General features: G+C 39.5%; 1 protein-coding gene across 2 annotated transcripts; it reads right to left on the bottom strand.

Annotated features, from left to right (window-relative positions):
• Positions 1 to 1,814: 1,814 nt before the first annotated feature.
• Positions 1,815 to 8,157, bottom strand: LSM6 (LSM6 homolog, U6 small nuclear RNA and mRNA degradation associated). 2 transcript variants are annotated; one of them, XM_027652810.1, is made up of 4 exons: positions 8,073 to 8,157; positions 7,012 to 7,124; positions 3,603 to 3,716; positions 1,815 to 2,077 (listed from the first exon to the last, which is right to left on the bottom strand). In XM_027652810.1, exons 2-4 carry the CDS (start codon positions 7,103 to 7,105, stop codon positions 2,043 to 2,045), a joined length of 243 nt encoding a protein of 80 aa, XP_027508611.1. In that variant the 5' UTR covers positions 7,106 to 7,124; positions 8,073 to 8,157; the 3' UTR covers positions 1,815 to 2,042. The 2 variants fall into 2 exon arrangements, with proteins under 2 accessions (XP_027508611.1, XP_027508610.1); XM_027652809.1 differs by lacking the exon at positions 8,073 to 8,157 and adding an exon at positions 7,915 to 8,049.
• Between the last annotated feature and the right edge of the window lie 19,123 nt (positions 8,158 to 27,280).

The raw sequence follows: 27,280 nt of genomic DNA, 5'->3' as shown, positions 1-27,280 counted from the left end.
TTCAGAGTTTAGTATGTGATTAGACCATCAGAAGTAGCAATTACACTGAAACAGAACTGCATTTGAAAAGTTAACAATGCAAACTCTTGAGAGTAAATCAAAGTCTGTGCAAAATGTGTTGCTATAGGTGGGTAGGTGTGTGTGGGGAGAGAAAGGTGGAGAAGAAAGAAGGGGAAAAAAATTTAAACCTCTATTAAAATAAAATTCTAAAAACTCTAAAAATAACCAAACCCAGACAGTCTTCAGGACTGAAACCAGACAATAACCTGCCAGCTACATATAGATGACAAAGCAAATGAGAAATTGCATGCCCCACTTGGAGGTACATCTTCATTTTAAAAAAAGAAGTCACTTACAGAAGAGCAAGTTGGTGATTTGTCTTACATCCTGGACCTTTTTCAACCCTTGTCAGAAAATGATAAATGTTGAAGCATATTGTACAGTAGCAACTCTATTTGTGTGTTCTGTCATGGCTTCTGAAGTGCTTTGTTTGGAAAGGTTAACTACTGACTGAAAAATAATATAGAATTACTTACTGATCTTAAAAAACAGTAAAATTAAAAATTTGCAATATATATTCTCTCCCTTTGATAACTGAGATGATATTATTCCCTGCTGCATTAGAGCTACTGGTACTTGGGGAGAATGGGCCAATGTTACATTCACACAATTCTCTTGTGTTGATCCATCCACAACTAGAAGTATTTTTGTTCCTGGAGGCACTATAAACTGCCCAAGGAATAAAGCAGGACTTCAGAAAACTCAGTTTAAAAGATCAGCTCAATAACCTTACCATGAGGTACATTACCCAAACTTACTACTTTGTCATGAAGAACAAGAAATTCTGTGTATGTGGATATTAAGTGCAGGAACACTCAGGCAAAGAAACATCTGAATGTTCAGAGGTGTTTTTTTGTTCTCTTGGCTGACTGCATGTAAAAGGACAAAACGTATTTTATAAATTGGAATAAGTATGCATGTAAAATTGAGCTGGATTTATTCACTGTGCTTTGATTATCTGGGAACATTGTTAAAAAATATACACAAACGAGTTCTGACTCCATTGTTTGCTCAGAGGTTTCCCCTCCCTAATGCATACCCCATACTATAAGCATTTGTTCTCATTTCTGGCTAGTACATTAGAAAAGAGAATATATAGATAGTACTAGGTCTGGAGGGGAGTGGATGGGAGAAAGACTGAACTGTCTGAAGAGGATACATATGGCATGTTTACAAAAGCTTTTAGATTCCTAGTCTGTTTTCAGAGTAGCTTTAGGTATTAGTTAAAATTGCTTTTTACTGAAGAAGTCCATTGTGTTTGGTAGAGAAGCACGAAAAAAGGTCACCACAAGCAGAGGTAGGGTGGGGGGTACACAGGCAGGAGGTGAAGCAGCTACTCGCTGTACTGACACACCAACTGAGAGCTCTTCACCTCTGACTGACTCCCCAGCTGGCACAGAGCTTTCTTTTCACCCTTAAGGCTTTTCTTCCATTTGATTCAATTCTTTCTCCACCCCTAACTGTTGAAGTGTCACTGTTACATCCCTTGATTCAATCCACAATTCAAGATTTTTTGGACAGCTGAACTTTTTACCCGATGACTCTTACTAGACTGGCATTTAAAGCTGACCCTGTGTTTTCCAAAAGGGACAGGTCATTGTCACCAAAACATTAGCATTTCCTTTCCCAACATCAGTCAAACTATTGTTTTGCCATCAGTGCAAGGCTGTGATTTGCAGTTATTCCACGCCTGCTTACCTTCCAATCAGTATTTTTGTAAGTGTTAGCATAATTAAACAAGTTGTTGCTTTGAGTTAGACTTGTGGCACTATTACATGCTTCTCTTTCATTTTATTCTGTACAGTGGAACAAAGCAACGCTTTGAAAAAAAACCATCCAGGAAGTTTACACTGGTTTACATTTATTTAAAAAAAATATTTAGACACTTCTGTATTTCACCTGTGGATTATGAACTACAAATCAAATAGGGCTCATCACTTCAAAGAGGTTCACAGGTACAAAACAGCCTCCTTCTGGCATCTTCACATCCTCCTCTTCTGAGTGCTTATGTACAACACTGTGAAAAAGAGAAAGTGGCACGCATAAGACGACCCTGGTAAATAAGGTGCAGAAGCCTGTTTATTTAAAACATCTTATTTCCATGGCTTGTAAATTGACACTGTAATGAATCTCGTTCAGCATGAACAAAGTCAGTTAACTTTTAAGTCCAGGTTTCAAAAAATGCTATCAAATTTAGACATTATGTATTGCTTTGGTTCAGTGTTTATTATGCCCGTAGCCAAAACACAATCCAACAGATGGAGACTGAAGGGAGGAAGAACAAAGCCAGTACCCTGCAGTATTACCGAGGGGAGCATGAGAGATTTCCCAAGCAGCAGAATTACAGGTGCCAGACACTAATGCTGTGATCTTTCAACAAAAGCTGTAAATCTCAAGCACTTAAAGCAAAGCTAATGATAAGCTCTGAAGCAGCAGATATCCTCCACCTGCATGGCTTGTGATATCCCCAGAACAGATCCAATCAGAACACTAAATGATAGTGCTCCTAAACCTGGGATGTCTTCAGCTCTCTCCTCAGCCTGTTCTTCAGCCTTCTGCCTCTCATCTGTTTGTTATAACTTTCATAATAAATTATTTCCTTAATTGGTTCTCCAGCTGTAATAACCACTCTGCTTCTTAGCATAACAGTCCAAATGCCTTGCAAAAAGCATTTGGCCTCATTTCAAGGATTACTTCTCCACCCAAAATGCTCTTGTACACTGGTGCTACATTCTCTTTGACTTTTTTTCATAACATGGAATTCAGACCTTCTTTCTTTTTATTCCCTCCCTCCTTGCTGACCTCCATCTTCTTCTCAAGTAACTTAGTCAAACTCTGCTCCATTTACCTTCTCTACAAGTCTCTTCACATCTGACTTGTGAACCTTTTCTATTTTTAGATACTCTTCTCCCTGGCATGCCCTGCTATTACAGCCTAACTGATACCAGAGAGTCATTCCAGGAGCCTGGGATTGTCCTTGAAGTGCACAAAAATCCACCTACTGCACTGGGATGTTCAAAGGCTCAGCAGTAAAACATGAGTGATTTTCTTGACTGGTGGTAAAATCTTTACTCAGAGATGAAAATAGCCTCCAGTACTAATAAGTAGCATTCATTCAGTTCTGGACAACTGCCTCTCACCAGAAAAAATTACAGTGTCACTGTAATATCTGCACTGTTTCATAAATTTATGCAGTAGTTTGCCTAGCAAAACACAAACTTCTGTGGTGCAGAGGCCATCTAAATAAGCAGCAAGTGCAAACAGTAAGCCTGTCAAATGACAGAAAATAAGCTCCAAGGAAGGCTAGAAAAGAATGTGCTTCTCTAAAATGAACTTCAAGTTCAGAGGCAAAAAAGGCCACAGGAATGCAGAAAAGCACAGACTATGGAAAGTGAAATTGTAAAAAGTAAATGTGGAAAGGCTTCCAAGAGGGCCTAAAACTAATATTCTTACAGGCAGCTTGCTTATACCTCAGCCACCCCTGAAATTCAGAAGTAAATATCAAAACACAATTTCCTAATAACAGAAGTAGCAGGAATTACCATTATTTCCTCGGATAAATGCATCCCCATACTTGTTCTTTAATTGTCCATTTACATATTCTTCAGTCTGTTCCAGAGCTATATTCATATACCCATCCAGGCAAGCCAGGACACCTGAAAAGCAACAGTTTAAGAGAGAATCAGTTGAAACTTATTTTAAAATAAACAAAAAATGCATTGTGTTTGAATAGTACAGGAAAAAAACAAATCTGTAGCTTTATAACAAACCAAAAGCCCAAGCTTGGCCAGATGTATTCTTCAAATAATTCAGCTGGGAGACAGGAATCTCAGGCTATCAATCTGGTAGCAACATTGTCAATTGATGTAAGGTTTGTGGGGGTAAAAAAAAGTCATTAAGGCATGACTTTGAAAAGATGGACAATTTTCACTTTGAAAGTTTAAGTTGTCCCCTCTCACTTGTGTTTTAAGAACTTGTGACATTAAGAATAAATGGATAAGCTAAGGACAAGGCTAGGTGAATTGAATTATCACCAAACCTTGTGAAGGATATAGCTAAAAAACAACCCTTTCCATACAGGACACCATACACACTTTTAGTCATATTTATCTTCATGCTTACAGATCTAGAAGAACATTAGCTGAAAGTCTCTGCTTTGATGTAAACAAAATTCTACATATGTTTTGACAAAGGGCTTTCAAATGGCACTGAAACGTTCCCACAAAAATAAAATTACACTGTTTAGTGTTTAGTGCAACTAAAGAAAAAATGTCTGTAATATTAGGTGTTCTTTTGATCAGGAAAATATGCATTTTAGTAGCACTTATTGTAGACAAGTATTTATGTTCTCACTTCTAATAGCACCTGTTGAAGGCTGTACCCTGTTCATTCAGTACTTCCTAAGTGCTGGCAGCATGGTGGTATTTTTTCATTCAAAGCCCCTCCTCTCTGTCTACGCCTAGAACCACGGCCACCTACAAATTTAACTCACCTGAGCAACAGAACTGAATGCGAGGATTAACAGATGTAAAGAATGGCTCAGAGAATGCAACTTGATTTATTAATCATGCACATAATTAATACAGCTTTTTACAAGTTGATTTATCTCCCTTTTGGATTTTTGTTTCCCTGACTTCATCCTTGCATGTGCAGACAATACTACTAAAATTATTCTTTACTCTGTTTGAAAAGCACTCATTTACCTGGCAGTAAAACTTGAAATACAGTATATTGGCTGTAGCTGGGGAGAGGGAGAAAACTGAGAACCCTCCTCTAGGACACATTCTCATTTTTCAGAAGTGTTACTGTAGTATCTTCCATATAGTAATTAGGGATTGAAGTTCTTCTGCCAGCTTCTCATGGTTTAAAGACCATTATTTTCCTCTCTGTTTTTCCTTCCTCTGTTTCCACAGACATAGGAAAAACTGCTCACAAAATATCACGAAATGCACCAAAAACCCTAAACCAAACAAGGGGTCAAAACTCTCTTCCAAGGCCCCTAGGCAGTATTTTCAAACTCTGGTTCATGGCTGTTTCATTCTCTTCTTTTCTTTGTGTTTACTCTAAGGCCACTAATGGCATCAAATATTATCACTGCCCATCCTGGCCAGCGTTTTATCTGGTTTATTTGTATGTAGAGATGTTGCAATGTACAAATCCATATCCACACACAGAAATGGTACATTAATATACCACTGATTACTTTTCATTGCCCAGGGCATGTGCAGCACTGGGCAATGAATCAACATATTTCACAGTTACACATCAACATTTGCATTAGGCCACGTTTTGTGTGCATGGTGGCTCAGAGGGTGGAGGTACAGACATAAAATTAGCAACACAGCCTGGGGGAGAATGGAAACAGATCTGCAACAAAAAGCCTGATGTGCTGTATCTTAAGGCTTTTCCAAGTGTTGGTCACAGTTCTGCAGAAAACAAAACAGTGCCTATTTTCTCAAAATGAAACCAATACACAGATTTTCAACCACAAGGTCACATCAAGTGGGAAGGATGGAGAGCACAAGGAAATAAGGAAGGGAAGGTGGGGGAAAAAAAATCCAGTAACAAATAAGGGTATTCAAGGAACTATGGTTCAATTCCTCGTAGGTCTGACTGTAGGCATGCTAAACTAGCTTTGTGGAGGGAAGAGCTGAGTAGTTCATCTGCAGCATTTACAAACGGACCTTACGAAGCAGGAGATAGCAATGGTCTCAAAGAGAATAGGAAGTGCATCAAAAAAACAAATGTGGTTTAGCCCTGCCTTGTGTGCAAACTTCAGGTAAATGATGACTTGCTTAAAGTGACTTTAATGAGCTCTCCCTATATTCTCCTGCAAGAAAGAACGACAGAGATGCAGTGAAGTTTTTAAGACACCAACCCAACCTGAAGCGCTCAGACAATGTGGTTTTCAAAGAAATGAGACTGAAAATTCTGTCACCTGAGTGACACTAAAGAGAAACAGGAAGGGATAAGGAGGCGCTGCTTGCTCTGTCAGTGAACAATTACAGTTTAGGACTGTCATAACACAAAGATTCCTTGTCACAGCACAAACAAGTCTCCTCTCACAAGTGCCAGGCTAAGCCAATTGAAGTAAACCTATCTGAAGCAGTGATCTGTAGCAGAACCACAATGTTTAAGTTACTACAGAATGAAATCTCTAAATTGTGCACAACAGAAGTTTTAATTAAGTCTGGATACTACTTGGACAGGTCAATAATGGGAGTAGGACCTGGACATTTCACTGCACAGAAAAGTTTTTAATTTACTGGTTAAAAACATCTACAATCCTACATACAGTAAGTACGTGAAGGGATACAGACAGGCTAAAGAGTTCTGGAATAAATCTGCTGGACTGTGTTAAAATGAAGAGGGCATACAACAGCAAAGCCACACTATGCTTTCTCCTCTATCTCTGTGAGTCTTGGTCCAACACAGGTCTAGGCAGTTGTTTAACCACGAATATCAGTAACTCCTTCATCCCTTGTGTCAGAGCCACCTTATGACCGATAGCACAGTTAACTTTGAAGCTTTTCTAGACCAAGATCCACACTAGGAATTAGAGAACAGAAAGGTGAAGAAAAGGGTAGTTCCAACAAGGGTTGTTGTCAGAGCACTGAAAAGGGGGCTGCCTGGCCATTTCAGGAGTTGTAATGCCAGATGATCTTTACAAATGTCAGTTTAGAAATTCTGAATCACCCCAAGACTCCTGTTGAATCATCTGTGACTAAAGAGACTAATGATTTAGATCAGTAATTTTAACCTCTAAATCCACTGTTAACCTCCTTTGTTTCTCCAGGGCTGATTTTCTATTTTTAATGTCACCATTCTGAGATCTGTATTCACGTACTCAAAGATTCTGGATCACACTGTTTTGCTTTTCAAAATCAATGCATCTATTCCAGCCTCCCCAGTCAATTACTTTACTCAGTGAGAGACAGACAGAGAGCGTACCTCGATAATCAACTCCAGAGTTTAACTTTACAACAACTGGCCTTCCGATGATTTGTTTTAGGAAGTCACTTGGGGTTTGCTTCCGTAGACTCATCTTGGTCTTCTCTGGTAAGCTGAGAAGAGAAAACATTTGGATGAGAAACACAATCCCATATTGTCCTAAATACTCTGTAAAGACAGGCAGACCCCTGATTCTTAATACTTTTAGTAGGAGAGAATATCAAAGGAGATAAAAGCAAAACCTTAAGGGTGGAGGTGGAGAGACAGAGCTCCTAAACCCACTGCATTAAACCTTCCCTCTGGCATTTTTATAACTCCTGAAATTAACATTAAGGATCCTTGTTTGCCATGCTGTGCATCTTTTAAACTTCCAACAGTGCCAAAGGCCTCATCATCTCTAGCACCTTTTGCTAAAATTGTTTTTACTAAACTTAGAGAGCTAAGCCATAAGTGTTTAATGTTTTCAGGGCGGGAAGGAGAAGTCAGAACCTGCTCCATACACAGGAACAGCAAGAGCATTTTGATCTCGGCTCGGAAATACAAGCAAAGAAAAAATTTGAATGGATGCCTTCAACTGAATCTGTTAAAGCAGACTAAGTTAAGGCTTGTGATTTAAATCAGAGAGAGACCTGAAATGATGATGTGATTTAAAAATCCACCGCAGAGACACCCCCCCCCCCCCCCCCCCCAGTCAGTATTCGCTCAACTTCTGCTCCAGTGTTTCTTTGCCCAGGGAACATTTGTTCTGCATTTCCAGCCGACGGCAGAAACCCCCACTGCGGTGCCGACTTCTCGTCGCTGCTTCCTGCGGCAAATCGCACCGGGCGATTCCAGCCGCGAATCCAGGGATCCTCGCTGGTTTTCCCACCAATACCCACCGCCACCCGCGTCCCACAGCCGAACCTTTCCCGGACCAAACGTGTCCCAGGGAAGATCCCGGACGGAGCGAGACCGCGGCTCCATGAACACCCAGGACGAAGCCGAAACGAGGGCCGAACGCGGAGGCAGGGGGGAAAACACAGCACCGCACCGGAGCCCCCTCCTCCTTCCACCGCACTCACCACCCGCCGCTTCCCGAGCCCCTTCCCGGCTCTTCCCTTCCCGGCGCTTCCCGCGCCCCTTCCCGGCGCTCACCGCCCGCGTGGCCCCGCCTCGCTACGGCGCGCCGGGCGGGACAGTCCGTGCCGGAACGCGCATGGCGGGGCGGGGCCTGTGGGTTTTGGGACGTGCAGTTGACGCTTCGCTTCACTGCCGCAAACCCGCCGGACTGGGCTGCGGGGGGCTCGCCCTGGGACACCCCGCTCCCCCCCCCTCCCCACCAGGCGGCTGAGCCGCTGGTCTCTTCGCGGAGATGCGTTCTCTTACGTCTTTACTTGCGGTTCCAGGCGAAATAACGCCCCGTCGGTTTTATAGGGAGAGAAATCCTATAGGAAAAAAGATTTCTTGTGGGGAAAAAAAAATAATGGAATCGGTTAGGTTGGAAAAGACCTCTGAGATCATCGAGTCCAACCTTTGAACACCACCGTGTCAATTAGACCATGGCACTAAGTGCAACATCCAGTCTTTCTTTACACACCTCCAGGGACAGTGACTCCTCCACCCGCCTCCACAGCCCACCCTTTCCCTAAAGAAATTCCTGCTAATGTCCAATATAATCCAGTGTATAATCGTATTCTGCTCTTATGGGATCCTATTAATCCCCAAGTGATCTTGTCTTACGTGGGCCTTATCAGAGATGCAGTGAACACCCCTCAGGTGCCCTGTCCAGGACCAGACAGGAAGGTGCAGCTCAGTTTGCTTCACAAGGGGGATTACTGAAGATAGAAACTAAGGTTGTTTGGTTTTGGTTTTGTTGTTTTGTTTTTTTTTCAAATGTCACCTGGGAAGAATGTGGCACAAGAAGAAGCTGAACTCATCTTCTGTTTCTCCCCTTCTTCTCACCTGTCTTTTCTCCTTTCCTGCAGCTATTTTTTTTTTTAAGGGATGTGATACTGTGACAGGAGTTAATCATCTGTGAAACCTTCTGGACCAGATTTTTTTTTTTTTTATTCCTTAATTGATTTAGTATCTTGCTGAAACTCTCAATTCTCATGATATGAAGAAAATGTACTGTGGCTTTTCAGAATACAGATTGGTATTCTCGCTTCCTTCCAAAGTTGTTTATCTTCTCTTTTTGAACATATGTCCAGTAACATTTTTTTTTTCCTCGAAGCTTAGATTAAAGGGCTTTAAGAGGCAAGGACTGCAAGCCCAACCTCATTCACCTGCCTGTCCCAGAGTTCAAGCACAGGCACGGACAGGAAAGTTGGGCCACATTGTGCCTGTGTTTCCAGGCAACCGTCATGTTAATCAGGAGCATCCAACTGTGCTTGATTATATCTAGTACTTGAAGCAGAAAAGGAACATAAAATAGTTACTCTGGGGAGCAGGCTTGCAAAGTTTTATTTGGCTGCCTGGCTTCAGTGCTTAACGTCTTGATAAGGAAATATCCTGGTTTTCATTGTTATTGATCTCCAGTATAAAGATTGAGCAAATAGAATTTTCATGCCTGGTCTGGTAAACTTTCATGGCAATTTCACAAATCCAAACAGGGATGTTTTATGTTTTGCAAGCCTTCCTCATTGTTTTATTTCTTATGAGTTCGTCTTCAGAGCTAGTATTTCTTCTTTTTTTTTTTTTTTTTTTGAGCCATTATAACCTGATAAGCTATTTTGCCTTCTGCTCAATAGCTCACTTTCTAGCCAGCTAAGGCATGTCCTTAATTACGGATACTTTGGTTGTCTGCTGTCAGTCAACAAAATTTTTGTACTTTCCTGCTTCATACCCTCACAAACAAATCGAATTTCTATCACAGACAATAAGATTGGCAAATTTTCTATCCTTAGCTCCCCTTTTTCATAGTTTGAGACCAGGTCATGAACCCAAATCTTCGTTAATTTTCCTTCATTTGTCATAGGTCTTGAAGCAGTCTCATGTGCTGTTCCTAGAGGTAAATTAACCTTCCTGCAGGAAGGTAGATGTTGCTGAGCATTCAGGGTAGTGTGATTTGCACCTGAAAAGACAATTCCCACCTTGTACATTAAGGAATATTATGTCATCACATCAGTTATTAGGCAACCTAGAGAATGTGTTATTTCCTGAGTGACAAAACCCCAGTGACCTCACTTAAGTGGTCTTCAAAGATTTGAGTAATCCATAGTCAGTGGACTCCTTAAGGATTCCACAGATTCAAGTGTGAAAATAGAATTCAGATATCATTGGCTAATAATTATCTTTTGCTTTTTGTCATCTAGATGAAAAAGGATTTTGATCTAAACCATTTCATACCTGGCTATCAGTAGATTCTTTTAAACACTGCATTGCTTTATCCTTTCCTATCGTACTATGATAGAACTTTTTCAGCTCTGTAACTCATGGAAATCAGTGAGATGCTGCCCTTGCATTTTAATCAAGATGAACTTGAAAGGTGAACATTGTAAGTGGTAGAAATTATTTATAATTTGGTAATAAAAGTTTATGTCTAGCACTCCAAATTTCACACATCTGCTATGTGCTGGCCTTGAGATATAGAACAATTGCAATTACCTTTACATTTGGCCTCAGATGAAAGGTCGTAAATTACAATGATAGAGTTCGTAGCCATTCCCAGCTCACAAAATTTCCATATTAACATCTTCACCTCAAACATAAATGGTTACAAAGTTACAAAGAAAAGAGTTGTGTTGGCCTTTGTCAACTGAACTTAATGATGGAAGTGAGTGGTTCGTGTACTATTGCTAAGTCTTAAACATAAAGCATCACAGAATCCTTGTTCAGAGGACTTAATTAAAACTTTACAGTTAACTTTAAAAATGAAATGGGATTTTACAGTCTCTCTCTCTCTCTCTCTCATCCATGTGCTAAAACCCTCTTCAAAGTTAGGAAGGTTTTTTCCCTACCAGCTGTTTGAAATAAAAGCATTTCCATAGAGCAAAGTGGCTACAGAACACAGAGTGTGTCAGGAGTGTCCAATTTTTCTATTTCTTGTGAGTTGTACATCGTTTATATAAGTTAAATGCAGATGAAAAACAATCCAGATGACAAAAGAATGTCTGTGGGATGATTTGAATTCAGCCTAAACAATCCCCAGCTACCACCAATAGATGGAAAAAAGTCACAGTCTTTAAACAGTCCTCACCTGAAACTTATGTCAGAGAGGACAAACCCATTCTGGCTACAATCCCAGCACACCCCATGAATTTAACAATCAACCTCAGTGCCCTCTTAGATTAGAAAAAAAGAAAAAAAATTATTGAAAATTATACAATAAAATAAGAGGTCGAGTTCCAAATCCAGGGAAGCTTTTCCTGTCACTCTCAGAGTGAGAGAACAGAAGGAGATATCAGGCTCCATGAAATAGTGTCAAGGTAGAGAAGCTCTACAATTCAAGATTAGCTCTGTTATTGCAGGGTTTCCTGAGGGCCCTGAAGTAAACACAGTAGTATGTTTGGGGTTTGGGAGGTGGAAGGAGAGATTCTGCTCCCACTGAAACCAGTAGGAGTTTTGCTAATTACTTTTCTGTACTCAGGATGCCTCTATAAGTTATTGGAAAATACTCCTGAGATCTCAAAAGTAATCTATCTCAATCAGCTGGCACCAAAAATATGACCTTTAGACTGACAGTTGTCACTGCTTGGCTTTAGGAAATTCTCAGCAATTGATTCCGGTGGCTGGAAAATCAGCCAGCCCACTGGCCTGCTTCAAAACTCCTCCAGTGGATTTGGGATAAAACACTCAGGCTGCAGATCCTTTCTGTCTACTTTGGATCAAGAAAGCACAGTACAAGCTTTCTCCACACCTATCCCATGGGATTCCTAAGGGAGAACCTTACGACAAGAAAGCTTTTGTTTTTCAGTCCTGAAACAGCTCCTGTTCCAGAAGAGCAGGGATTGGCTTCCCCCTCATTGCTGTGGTCCTCCAGGCTGTAGCAGGCTAGTGGGCATGGCTGGCTGAGGGCTCTGACTCGTCACTGTCAGAGGCTGTGCTGTGTGCAGGGCATAGATCCATGCCAGATTTGTGCTTTGCCACAGGACTGCCGAAGCTGACTTCAGGAGCTGTCATAGCCTCCATGTCCTCTGTCCCTTTCTCTTTCCTTCTGGAGCTGTGTTCTTTCACTTTCATCTCCTGATGCTCTGAGGGTGAGGAATAGGACATTAAGGAATTGAAGGGTGTAGGGAGAAGGGAACAGAAGTGCAACAGAAAGGAAGTATTGGGACTTCTCTCTTTTTCCTCCTCTGCAAATTTCCTGGTGAGCAAGGAACTGTCAGCAGGTCTTCAGGGAGCTGGGGAGAACAGTGTGAGAACTCAGCCTGAGGCTTTCTCTCTGTCTCCTAAACTTTCAGTTCTGTACAAAAGAAAGGGAAGATCCTTAGAAGCTTTCAGAGTTCTACTTAACTTGCCCTGAGTTCCTGGGAGTGCACTCTTTGGCTTCCCAAAGGGACCAGCTTTTTCATGAGCTTTAAGAGGTTTGATATTCCCCTTTGCTTGCATTTGGATGGGAGAGTTCAAGCCTTTAAGCATTTGAATGATAGTCTCTCATGCCTATACAGTAAAAGACCAAAGAGGGTTTTCACCGTAAATGAAGCCAACATTGTTTTCCATGCCATGCTTAGATCATCAGAAATGCTGATTTCCTGCCATGTTCTCAATTAAAAATTTAATGCATTGTTAAATTGAACCTTAATCAAAGTGTCAGGTTTGTGCTACAGATTTTAGACAGAACAGCCTAACAAAATTTTGTCTTCTTCAAGTTCTTGCACTGTGATCACCACCTTGGGACGTTCATCTCCTCCTATATGGATTAAGTGACATGATGACCTTTTGTCACATGTTAAAATATAGTTTGACAGATCCTGTCAAAATTGTGCTTTCTATTAAGTAAAGGCTGGAAGCTCCAATTGGTTCTTTTTGCACCACTTAGCTAGATGTTTTTCCCAAAATATGGTGGAAATGAAGTAAAGCCTTTTGTGCTTAGACTTTCTAAAATATTTACATCAAAGTAAATACACGTTCTGTTTTTTTCATTGTGAAATATCAATTCCAGAAGACATTTCAATGTAAACTTTTCCGTAGCCAGTTCGACGTTAATTCAGTACCTCAGGTTGAAAACTCTGGTGTCAAGTTTAAGCACAGACATGAGCTGAAGTGGTTACTTTAATTGACCTGCTGGTGTAAAGCCATCTGTAAGGTTAGTCCCCAGCTCCTCAGGAATGCTTCTGAGCTGGGGATATGAAGTAAACATGAGGCAACTCTAATTTGTAGTGTGGTAAAAACAATCCCTACCCTGTCCTGAAATTCAGTGAAGAGGGAAGATTAAAAAGTGTTCAGACACCTTGCTGTCCCTATCTCTGACCCTTTCCACTTAAGGACCCAGTTGATACTCTAGGGAAGAAGTATCATCTGATTCATAGGATAATTAAGTCTCTTCTTGGGAAGTGACTGGATCTGCCATCACCCGACTTTTTCTGGCCTCTCAACTCAATTTTTCCATTTTTCTGACCCTCCACAATTATTTCATATATGGGGGAAATTTGTGTTTGCCTCTCCCCAGAAAAATCCCGAGAGCCTTTCTGTGGATTTCCGCAGGCAGTGGATCAAGGATCAAGCCTAAAATAAATTGAGCAGGTTTTTTTCCATCCACACATTTCACTCTTCCAGAAATTTTAAGATGTAAGCCTGAACCCACAAGTGCCACTTCCCCTTATGGAGCAGCTAGCACACTTTAAGTAATAGTTGTAATAGGAGCAAATTGAGTTTTAGTGACACAGACCACAACATATATAAAAAAGAAGTGTAAATAACTGGGAAATCCAAAGCATTTGCTGACACAAACCAAGAAAAAATACTGGAAAATGAAGACATGAAAAAAGAAATCAAGTTTTCAAGCTCTGGACTTGCAAATCTTTGGTTTTGTTGCTATGATATATTTGTCCAGTATGTAGAACCTCCTTGGACGTTGCGGAAATGCAAGTAAAGAAATAATAATCAAATGTTAGAGAGAAAATAAGTATATAAACATAATTCAGCTTGTCTATGCGAGGAGCACTTTTCTGGATATTAGCCAGACTAGAAGACATGTGTGGAGGCTACCAATCTGTGCTTACTCTGCTGATACACATTACTGTTGTGTGAATCCTGGAAACAGGCAAAAATAGTACCTGTTGTAATTCAAAATACCTAGGTTCTCATATGCCTCTGCCAGAGGCTTCCAGCGTGACCTTGGGTGAATCACATCTTCAGTGGCTTGGTTCCCACACTCAATTAAGAGAGATTTGATTGGATGGAAGAGCTATTTTTATTAGTATAAATTATTTTTGAAGTGGAGGGAAAATAGGGAGGACATATGCAGAAAAATCTCAAATATTCCTAGTTTCAGTGGTATTAAATATTTAATCTACTGATAATCCGTGGTGTGAAACAATTAAGTATTTAAAATAATGGAGATTATGGTATAATCACTGTCTTCTTTCTGTGCCTTTACTAATAGGAGAGCTCAGTTTCTTTAGAAATAAAATGCAATTTGATGTCAATGTTATGTCAATTCTAGAGCATTTGTGAGCTGGTATTTTCCAATGGGCCCCAATTTTTGGCCATTGACTAAAAAATCATTATTTCTGAGGTTAAGGGGATGAAATATAATGTGATTCTTTTGTAATGTAAAAACAAAAGTGGGTAAAATCAAAAGGGAGAACTAGAAATTTTATATATATGAAATGATCAGTTTTGTTAAGAATAGAACAAAAGCATAAAGTTTCATATTAAGTCAAAAGTTAATTTTTAACGGACTACATTTTACAGCCCTCTTATCTTTTTAACTTTATTATAAATTCAGTGAATACACTAGTGAACATAAAGATGCTATCTATAAATATAGATCTGTCAATCTGGTGTGACTGCCTGTGACCCAGTCCCCAGGGCCTGCAGTTTCAGAGATAGCATAACCTCAAACATAGTGTTCAGATCTGATTCCCTGGTGTTCACACATGCAAGAAAATATTCCTAATATACTTTAGTCTCACCTGCTTCTACAAGAAAAAATATATTACTGGAAAAATTATATAAAACAATACTGAAGGTTAGGTACTAACTCTTCCAGATCTGCAATAACAGATATGAAGGAATATTATCTTCTAGGAAAGGGGAATGATGCAGAGCAACTGACTCACAGTTCCACAGCCTGGTTTACACCTTTCAGGCAAAACTGCCATCTGTGCCATCAGTGCAGCTCCACTAGTCCTAGGAATTGTATGAGCTTTAGGGCAAAACCAACACCCTCCTTTTCTCACTCACCTGGTACTACCTAGAAAATTTAGAGGCCAGTAGCATAAAGTGCCTGTAGCAATCCAGACCACCTGTCAGTAAAAATCGCCCCCTTGCTGCTGCTGCTGGCCCTGCATGAATGTTGAAAATGGTGGAGAATGCTAAGAAAGCGCTCAGCATAAACAAGGTTTGTGACTGTGGAACTGCAAAGGTTCAAAAGGCTCGTCTGAGCAAAATGACAGATGATACAAAAGCCTGGTCAGTGTGGGTAGGAAGGTGTTGGCAACGCTGCTGTAAAATGGATTATAAATCCTTATGACTTGGATCATTAAAGAACTACAGCTCTCATTACTTCTCTCTGCCCTGCTCTACATCAACAGAGGACTACACACTACAAAGCAGAGGAAGACAATCCCCTCTGCATTCAGGAGAAAGTGGAAGGTGAAGAAGCAAGCTGTGCTCATACCATGCATCACTTTTCTTCAGTTTCCTGTTTCATTTCATTTCCAGCTCCACTGAGCGACGCATGTTCTTGGTTTCTTCTTTGACATATGTGCAATCTTCTGGTCTCGCCTCATCAGACCATATCCCAACCATATCGCCTCCTCAGCTGCTATGGTTTTTTCCTATGCATTCACCTCCCTCATCCAAATAATTTTCTTGGGTTTGTTTCTGTTTTCTTGGGAGGGGGTTGTTTTGGTTTGGTTTTTTGCCCCATGGCTTTCAACTGGTGCTACTCTACTTGGAACTGACATTACCAATTGATTTCACATAACAAACAGAGGACAGCCTAAATATATATTTCAGTCTTAGGATATAGGGTTCAGTCATTAAAATCAATGCCTTGGAGGTGAAAGGCTTCATTGTCCATAAATAATTCCTGAGCTACTCATTTCACCTCCTCTAACAGAGTATCAACAATGGAGTATGGCATTTGGAAGATGAAATTTGAAAACACACGTGCTATGCCCATGTGCTGAAGTTTCCTTGATTGGAGAGAATTCTAATGGAAATGGAGAGTAGCAGTGGGTTAGTATTTTTGCACAAAATGGATAAGGAGAATTTTAATTTGTTTTTTTAAACAAAGAAATATCTGTGATAATTTTAGCCCATTATTGAATAATGAATAATTAATGAATAATCACATGCTGTGTAAACAACTCAGGATTACGCCAGCAAACAATGCAAATTTCCAGTTTTAAATGAGGAAGTTCAAGTGTTGGACAGCCTAGTCCAGAGATCTCTTCTCACTTCTGTTGCTGAGCTGCTCTCAAATGTTAAGACAGGTCATCTCATCTCTCTGTGTCTCACTTCCTCCTCTGTAAAACAAGAAGAATGATATATCTAAAGTGCTCTCAGATCAATGGATGAAAACTTAATGTGATAGCAAGGTATTATTAACATCCTAATAATGCCAGGAGAGAAAATGATCAATAATTATTTATATTTTCTTCACTGTTCAGGAGGTATTTATCTACTGACTATATTTTCTAAAGTCACATGCACAACAGCTGAATGTTGTCCCATTCTTGCAGAACATGCAAGTTTTTTTGTATCTATATGACATAAAGATGAAAAAAAGGTTAAATTCCAGTATGTCATTTCTCTCAAGGCTGGAGGACCAAAGTCAAAGGGAAAATCTAATGATTTACTGCATGAACACGTGCAAAATCTATGCATAAATAAATTCTACAGGACTGTATATTCATGCTTTACTCATATTATTTTTTTAAGCTTGAATTTTTTTAGGAATTAAAATAAAAAATAAAGATTGCTCTAAAAAATTGCCCCACATCAAGTAATCCGTGTTTAAGGAATCATGTATTTATTTTTAAAGTAACCTCATTACTACCAGACTACTTTTTCCTTTTGACAGTAAAGCAGAGTGCTTATCTTCCATATTTTCATAATGAAATCTCCCAAGCACAGGATACTGTGGCAGATTTACAGCCTGTGAGCAGCAGAACTGACAGGCATTTTAATATGAAAGGAGATATGATGTCTTTAATGTACAGTGATGTCACTTCTAACAGGGTAGAAGCATGCTTTTTGCACCGCAATCACCATAAGAAGTGAAACCTGTCTGCTTCAGGAGTCACCTTTTAACCCAGGAAAAGGTCACAAATAATAGAAAAAAGACAGGACTCTGCTTACTCAGGTGGAAGGGCACACTGGTGTTGGAGGAGCAAGGCTATTGTGGATGTGCATTATCTCCAGGAAGTTGAAGCTACAAATAGTCTAGCTAGAGCTAACCTTGAGAGCAGAAAAGGAAAGGATAATGAAAATCCTCAAGGGAGTGTTAAACTGAGAGCTGGATTGCCTGTTGACCACCTTTTTTCCTTTTATCCATCATTGATTGGACCTAATCACTTGAAAGTGATATTGACAGCAATATAGTCCACCATTAACTGGACACATGATTATTTCACTGAGAGAAAAGACAGGAACCCAGTACCAAAACCTAAGTACTTCGGTCTACATTAGACCAATGAATTCACTACTTTGTCTAGGAAATATTTACCAGTGATTTTAAAGGCTGATTTAAAATTTCTTAAGTCCTTTCTTAAATGAGCTTCCAGCCCCTGACTGAAGGATTTTATCACTTTGTTCTGCAGATGCACCGTTCTTAAACATCATATACAAGAACATTAGATTAAAAGGTCATAAAATAGCAAGAAATCTCAAAGTCCAACTTGTACATTGTGTTAGCATTAGGCTGGTGACTTTGGTTAAAGACAGGAAATTAAAATGTGGTCACATATATAGGTATAGATATCTCTTCAAGAGAATTGCTTCCTCTGAACTAAAATTTCAGAAAATTGACTTTGGATACCATGTCTTTTGGTATTTTGACAGTTTGATCTTGAAGAGACTGTAATTAGGAGGAAAAGAACAACACAACAAGTAATTCAGTTGTTTTCTATTATTTTTTCAGAAGTCTGAATTTTAAATGAAAGTGTTTTCAGGAGGATCCGAACCATCATATTCTCCTAGCTGGGGTGCTGAGGCACAGAAGCAGTGATGTTCAGATAAGGTAAAACAAGGAGAAAATCATAGTGTTGGCCAATCTGTGTAGTGTTATCCCCAAAATGAAGCATAAATGTCAATGCAGCTGCATGTCTGTGTGTCTTACAAAATCAGAAATCATGGTTGACCTCTTGAAGATGGCTGTAACATTTCACAGCTAGTCCTGTATTGGTTTGAATTAAATTTTTATAAATTAGTATATTCTTAATGGTGATGTGATTGGTTTTAATTCAGTTTGAAACAGATATCTCTCTTCATCCCTCTTCAAAAGGGAGGGAAGAGAAACTGCGAATTGAGGTTTACGTATAGAAATAATCCACTCAAATTTCAGTAGAAAATGTGAGAAATACTGGCAATATCAGTGAATTCTTCTCCCTGCTTTGAGCCTATTCTTCTGACAGCAAAGGAACATTTCGAAGATAAGCCCTGTGTATGCTTAAAGACATGATAATATTTTAATTATATTTTCCAAAAAGTAAAAATACTGGCAAATGAGATACAATGTGATACAGCGGTAGATCCATAGATCCCTGGAAAGAAAAAAAAATCTGATGCCATTAATGTAAGGTAATGGTTTGAAAGGTCCTGTAATGGTTTTTAGGGATCCTGTGTTTGGAGAGGAAAGCAGCTTGACAGACACAAGTTGTGAACTACTTCACTTTCCACACTACCTTATATCTGTCAATATATTGGTTATGGAGCTGTGCCGAGGCCAGTCTCTAAAGGCAGACTGTCACATTTCTCAAAAGATGAAACATCCCTGAGGGTACAAAGAATTCAGGGACACAAGCTGATAGACAGGAGCAGCACTGCAACTCTAACATTTTATGGCTAAGTTCAACGAGTGAGTCCTTTAACGGATAATTGAACTGATGAAAGGCTTGCAGTTGCCCTGATTAAGCTTGTTCTTTCTCCATATGTGAGGCTCAGGGTAGTTTAAGCGAAAATTGAAGAAGAAATTCAGGAGAGAGACATTCACAAGCTCTTTGAAAATTGGTCTTGCATGAAAATCTTGCCATTTGTTATGTTGCCTGTGCCGTTTGTCCACACAAAGAATCCTGTTGCCCAAGAAATGCTATTTGCAGCAGCCTTTTTTTTTTTCTTCTAACTAGGGATTTGTAAATATTTTTAGAACATGTCTCGCTGCTTCATGACTCATTCCCCTTATGATCTTTGGTATTTTTCCCATTTGTGATCGTGCAGCATCCCTGTGGCATATGGTCACCTGGGAAAGTATTAGTAGGGAAGAAATTAAGGGATTTTAGCTATTTTTAATGGCTCTTGGAAGGTAGAAATATGTAAGAAGAGCCCCATCAAAGCAATATTTTTCAATCTACAACATTACATCAACCAATATCATTGTTTGTGCTTTCCATTCTGTATCCCTCTATTATATCTTTGTTCATAACTGAATTGTAAACTATCTGGGGAATGTGCTTTGCCTCTGTGCGTGCTTATCCAGTGCCAACTGCAAGAGTGTGATGGTCTCTGACTGGGGTCATTAGATGCTATGATAATACAATTTTTAAATAATTGTATTTTGGACCAGGAACTCATAATTTCCTTCTGATGAAAGGAAACGTTAATGGCTACATCCCTTTGCCAACTGCCCTTGTTGAACAGCCAGGAGATGTCTAACCAAGTACTTAGGCAAGCAAGACACACCTTCCAGTGTAACTAGACTTAGGAAGTATGACATAATTCTTCAAGCCTAAACTCGGATTTAGAACTGGAAGTATTAGTAGAATGATGCCATGACAGCATGATGGTACAGTAAGGAGCAGGACTTACTTTTTATGGCTCAGGAGTAGATCATGTGCTGTGTGAAGTTATGAAAGCTATTGTGAGGTTGCTTAAATAATCTTAATAGAAATTACATTCCACAAACAAAACTTATTATTTAATAACCCTAGCCACGGTTTGGATACTACGGAATACAGCTGACTGGTATAACAACTTACAGATTTCTGATTTGTCGCGGGACCTCCAGATTGCTCTCGGGTTTAAGGGCAGTGACTGGAGATAGGCCGATTTCAATCCCTGTATTCCTGTTATCCTTCAGCTGTTAAGACAGTAAGGAAAAGGGACAGTCAATTTATACCTGAGCCTATAATTGATCAGTAGGATCAATAGGATGGCAGCTGCTTATTTTCAACATAAACTACATGGTTTACCAGTACAAAAGTTTCATTTTTTTTAATATTTCATTCCCAAATTGCACCTCTAGAGACAGCAGATACCAAGAGAATCTGATGCCGACATCTTAACTTGGCAGTGCCTATTGTTTCATTTGTTCTTGGCCTGCACAGTCAGACAACATCCTTGCTGGACCAGGACAGTCAGATGTGGCCAACTAAACTGTACTAATCAGTCTGAGTCTTATATAAGTAACTTAATGTGGCTTACAACTTGCAAGACTTGGCTAGCGTGCTTATACTCTCTCCCTAAATATATGTAGGTATATGCTGAGTATTCTAATAGACTTTTTTAGAAAAAATGGATATATGTAATTCACAATTTCCTTTTATTTATATGTACATTCTGCACAATTACACATTTCCATTACTCTCACAGGATAAGGTATATGAAATAATAGACCATATACTTAAATATTTATTTTTTTCTTTAAGTAGGGTTGGATTATAACTGTAATTTTTTTCTTTCACCCAAACTGTTTTTGGAATCCTTCCACACGTGCGGCATCATTAGCCATTCTGTTTAGTTAACCAGATTGGTGAGAAGGTTTGACTATTTAAAGCACCTTCTCCTTATGGAGAATTAAAGGTTATAGCTGGAAAACTGGCCATCCAAGCTCAGTAATTTCTAAGTATTTTGTTAATTTTTCCTGATTAATGGTCCTTTCAAATTCAGATTGCATGGTCAGTTCAGACTTGCATCAAACACTCCTCAGAAACAGCAGCTCACAATGGAAAAAGATAACCTATTTCCTTCAAGCACTGTAGCTTTATCTGTGAACTATAGGCATCACATGAAGATTGATTAAAGTTCTGCTGACACTTAAAGCAAAAAAAAAAAAAATAAAAATTGCCCTCCTTGCATGTCTCAAAGGATAGCTATCTCAAATTCTGGCCACTTATCTCTGAGGTCTGTAACTGGCTGGTTCTGTTTATCATTTAAGGTGCCCGTGTTTAGAACAACATCCAGAGGATGATGGTAATGAGGAACTGCAGTCATGGCTCCAGAGGAACACATTAGTATTAACCTCAATGCTAGGTCACACACTACCTCCTTTAATGAGGGATGTTAGGACTTCACAAACAGGTGCATCTTGAGCTGAAGAGGAACATAACCTTTTCTACCTTATCATGTCAGGTGGCAAATTTGAACCACAGTGGGCTGGAAAAGGCTTGCTCAGCACTGCAGATAATTCAGTTCCTTAGTCATCTTTCCTCTTTATCTCCTGTTGACATGCTCCAGACTATAAAACAATAATAGAAACCATGCTCAGATTAATATAAACCTTATGAAGGTGTACAGTGGGCTTTGTTCCTTTCCACTTGTTCACCTCTGTGAACTGCAGAATGGGGTGCTGTTGGTGAAGAGGTAAGGGATGAAACCTGAAGTGCACTTTGGCGTCCACCTATCTGTGTCTGACAGACCACCTTCAAAAGCCTCTGCAACTTTGCCCTGCCTACGTGCAAACCCACGGGGTTTTCGAGGGGGGCTGTTGGTTGTGGACAGGGATATATGAGTTTGACCTCGTCCTTTTCTGCGTGGTGTGATTCTGTCAGTCTGTGTTCCCTTGGTGTTTCTATTTTTAAATATTATATGCATGTGTCCAGAAAATTACCTATGTAAGATTATAATGAAAAGTTTCCCAGGAACCGCCACCTTGTTATCTGTTCCACAATGGGTTCACTCATAAAATAAGCTTGAAATATACCCTATTTCTCTTCAGGTTTTGGAGGATAAAAGTCATTGATTTCATTAGCCATCAGTCAGGGACAAAACAGCTCATAGATCTGAAAGTGATGAATCCAAGTATCATTATTTATGGTTGGAAGGCGGCATGATTCAGTGAAATATGCTGCTTTCCCCAAGAGTTACATAAGAATTACCACTTTGATGCTGCTTTGAATCTTGGATAAGCCACGTAAACGTTCTGTGACTCAGCTTCCCCTTTTATAAAATGTGGAAAATGGGACTTATATTGTCACTGTGAACCGCTTGGAGGCAGCGACAGGGCCTCTTTGCTACACTAACAGTAGCAGTGATCTTTAAGACAGGACAGCAGCGAGCTGCAGGTGTGTCAGCATTGTCTGTTGTCATGGTTTAACCCCTGCCACCAACAAAGCCCCACAGAGCCACTCACTCCCTGCTGGTGGGAGGGGAGAGAGAATTGGATGGGTAAGAGTGAGAAAATTCATTGGTTCAGATAAAAGCAGTTTAATAGGTAAAGCAAAATCCCCATGTGCAAGGAGAGCAAAACAGGGAATTCATTCAACACTTCCCAGGGGCAGGCAGGTGTTGGGCCATCCCCAGGAAAGCAGGCCTCCATCATGTATATCAGTGGCTTGGGAAGACAAATGTCATCACTCTGAACATCCCCACCTTCTTCTTTCCCCAGGTTTGTATGCTGACTGTGACACCATATGGTATGGGATATCCCTTGGGTCCCTTGGTCAGTTGTCCCAGCTGTGTCCCCTCCCTGTACCCCCCCAGCCTCCTCACTGGCGGAGTGGGGTGAGAGGCAGAAGCCTTGACTGTTTGTAAGACCTGCTCTGCCATAATCAAGCTCTGTGTTATCAACACTATTTCCAGCACAAATCCAGAACATAGACCCATAAGAAAAAAATTAAATCCACCCGAGCCAAATTCAGCACACCTACTCTGCAGGAGTGTAGAGACAAGCAAGCCTGTTGAGTGGCAGCCAAGGCTACAAAAGCTTGGTGATGCCAGAGAATACCTGTAGCCACTGGGTTATCCAGAATGCTGGACTTCTGCTGCCTCTGGAAGGCCAACAAGATGTAGTGACCTGACAGTAAAGAAGGGAAAGCAAAGCTCTCTCCTAAGAGCTAAGATCATTAGTGGGTATCTAAAGGGGAATACTTGTGGTGCCATTGATTTATACAGTCTTTTAATTGCATTAAAATAGGTGTAACCAGTTACATGTTTGCAGTAGAGAAAGCTTTTATGAGGCCAGACTAATGAATGAGCCCCTCTGCACCCTCTAAAATCATTTGAGTCTCTCCCTTGTGTATAGATCGAAATTGCAACAGCAGCCACAGCACAAGTGTGCCGGTACCTAGAGAACAGTCCACTGCAGGCCCATCAGTCAGTGTCCTATTGATCATACTAACAGAAGGGGAGTAGCAGCATATAATTGCTAAAATGTTGCCCTGATTTTATATTTGTGCATTTTTCTAGATCTAATGTAACTTCAATTATATTCTCTACAATTAAATATTATTAAGAACCATGTGCTTTATTAAATTAAAAATGTGCTGAAAGTGTCAGTCACCTTTTTGCATCTGGTACAATGAAAAGGGCTGCAGTAGATCCACATGGAGCCCAAAAGCCTGCTGAGAGGGCTTGAAAGAAGTTTCAGTTAGTGGACAGATGTCTACAGCAAGAAAAATATGCTGATGCTCTAAACTTCTTTATTCTGACCCTCCCATTTACTTACACATGTTAGAGACAGACCTACAGTGAAGTCACTATTGAGACTGAGGAGGATAAGCAATAGCTTTTCAGACATGATCTATTCCTGGTAGTTGATGATTGATTTTAGATGTTTGAATAAATGCACCTACCTTTTTTTTGTAGTTATAGAATCGTTTCTGGTGCATAAAAGTGTTGCATTACATCGCCACACTTCCAGAGTGCAGTGGCAGCAATAGCTATATTTCAGCTGCCCTTCTTAATCATTCAGGTCCAAGAAAAGAATGTGCTTTTGAACTGCTTGAGGGACAGCATGATTGCCATCAAGTATAAGCACAGCTCCTGTTCAAGCTGTGGGGCTGAGGTCAGTGAGGAACTAGTGCTGGTCGATGCCACCCCGACAGAGCTGTCAATAATAAAAGAAATCCATGACAGAAGAGGGTTGTGCTTCATACCACAAGGAGCCTCTTGTCAGCAGCAATGCTGTGTCCTGAGTGGGCAACTCATGGGCTAATGAATGAGATGGCTTCCATTTTTAGGATGATAGAATGCAATCATTCATCAAAACTAGGGGGCTGTGTCTTTGGTTATTTTACAACAGCAGTGTCAAGTGTTCTGCTTGTTATAGTTATATTGTGCAATGCTAGAAAAAGTATAAAGCTGACAGCTAAATTTGTTTTGCTAAGTGTAACCTTTTCTGTGATCCAAGAAGTGTTTATCTTGCCCCATATCAGTACTTTGTTCACCATGGTACTCTTTTGCTATGTAGAATTACACATAGGAACTTTTTCCTTTTCCTACATCTGTAGAATTCTTTATGGAGAGCAATATCAGCAGGACTGTATGAACAGGGTTCAGGAGTGACAGATACCTATTCTTACCTCTGCTGCTGTAATTCTTATGGGCCTGATCCAAATACACTTGAAGTTTTTACAAAAGGCTTCCATTTGTTTCAATGAACTTTGCGAGAAGTCCCAAGAGACACTTGCCAACTTTTTAGAGAAGAATTGTCAAATAAGAGGAATCCCACTTAGGTCACTTAGGGACTGATCCTTAAATGATGGTCTCGAGATCTTTGGATCATGCACCCCTTTCAGCAAAAAAATACACACCCCACTATACATATAATCATTTATTTACTTATTTATAAATTATATATGTATACTACTGTACTAATAAATTATATATATATTATAAAACATTCACAAAATAGAAATTAAAAAAAGATGAGTAAAAAATGAAATAGATTAAATTATATCTTAAAAAAGTTATTTACCAATGGTACACACAAAAAATTTCTTCCTGCATCCCAGTGGGCTGTCTTGTGTACGCCCCAGTTTGGAGACCATTGTCTTAGGAGGTCCATTCATCAGCAGTGGCAACTTTTCATCATATACCTCCCAGAAGTTTTTTATATGCAACTACTTGTACACACATCACTGTTTGGGAACCACTCATTTCTGTGACAGACAAGTTTGAACACTTTACAGTATCGTAAATGGCAAAACCCTTCTCAGTTTTTCCATCTGCAAAGAGGAAAAAAACCCAGGGAATATAACAAGGTTACACACTCTGCAAGTGTTTTTTTGAGAAGGTAACTGTAAGACTACTAGTATTATAAGTCTTACAAGATGCTAAACATTGTAACATATATGTTTCTCGGACCAAAACTGTCCCGGACAAGCTGTGGAGGCTAATACATTAGCCTGATATTACCCTTTTACATCATAAGAATGGTCTCATAATTATCATAATTCATGTTAGGATGCCAGAACAATACTTCTTCCCCAAACTAACTGATACAGCAAAGAATTGTAATAAAAAGAGGCTATCTGTCAGATTATGCTTTAGCTAGAGTTGAGCCAAATTTTGGGCTCACTCATGAAAAGCAGCTGTATTCAGCCCTGGTTAAATTCAGCTTGGCCTAAAAAATCTTTTGCACATACCCTTTGTTTTATTCCCCAGAGCATATTCTTAAATATATGAGAACAAATTATGTTAATTTTCCAATAAGAAAACCCCAAATACAATTAATTATTATTCTTATTATTAAGATATCTGAAAAAACTCAGTAATTTTATGAAAGGTAAAATTTCCAAAGGTATAAAATTATTCAAAACATGCACAAAAACTCTTACCTAAATGTCACTATAAAATTTTGAAATCTTCTTCATAGTTATCTTTCCTTTCTCTGTTTTATGACCTTAGGACAGAGAACATGTCTATTTAATGTCTACATTAAAATGTAGCATGTCTACATTGAAATATTCAATTACTATTAGCCAGTATAAAATCGAATAATCACTAACTTCCTCATATCTTGCCACTGTATTAAAATTAATATCATTCATTTATCCAAACAAACATTGTTTTAAGTGAACATCCTAAGGCAATATTTAAAAGTGGGTTTCTTCTTTATTTTTAATATATACCATTTGTTGCACGCAGATTAAGTAATATATGGAAAAGAGGCACAGCTCTGTGGTGTTGTCATCTTGTTAACATTGCCATAACCAGCTTACTCGAAAGGGAAAAAAGTTGAAGATAATATAGGACACCACAGAATATAAAGTCCCAATGCCACACAATAAGAAGTGTCATAAGTCAGTCACTGAGTTAACATGAAAGATTTCCAAATGAAACCTTGGTGTAAGAAGCCCATCACAACCACAAGGGTTGGAAACATTTTCTCTTGCCATTTGAAAAATGTTTACAGGAGAAAGAGCTGGAGTCTGTCCCACCATCAGCTCAGACATGAGTTCACTACTCTCCAAAGGGGAGTGCAGTAGGAATTAGCTCAGTAATGCCTTGTCTTCTGCTATCACAGGAACTCAGTCATCCTACTGGACTTTATCTACCAAATCAATGTGGTGAGTAATCCATACAATAGCAGCTCATAGCAAAGGACAGAATAGCATTAAACTGCAACTGGTTGATCCATGGCTAGGACAAAGCTTACCTAGAACTTCAGTTCAAAAAATCACCCAAGCAGAAGCAAAAGAAAAGCTCTGCTTGGGTGAAATTAATGAGACCAATTAAACTCAGAGCCGTGCATTTTGGAAGAAGGCAATGAGAGGTCTCTGCAAGTTCTATAAGGCCAAGGAATCCTCATCTAGAATGTTTTTTTTCATTTAAATGTGTGTGTATTGTATACATGAAATATATGTATTTGTGTATGTGATTATATTAAAAGCACAGCATTTGCGTACTCAGCAGTAAAATCCAGTTAGTGCAGACATACAGTTAACAAGAAGAAAGTGAGCAGTTGACTTGCTCCTAGCAATGTCATATTTGTCCCTTTGTCAGACTGGACTATAGCAAC

Source organism: Corapipo altera, unplaced genomic scaffold (genome assembly GCF_003945725.1).
Source record: "Corapipo altera isolate COAL_440 unplaced genomic scaffold, ASM394572v1 69, whole genome shotgun sequence".
Taxonomy (NCBI): Eukaryota; Metazoa; Chordata; class Aves; order Passeriformes; family Pipridae; genus Corapipo; species Corapipo altera.
This window is presented reverse-complemented; position numbering and strand designations above follow the sequence as displayed.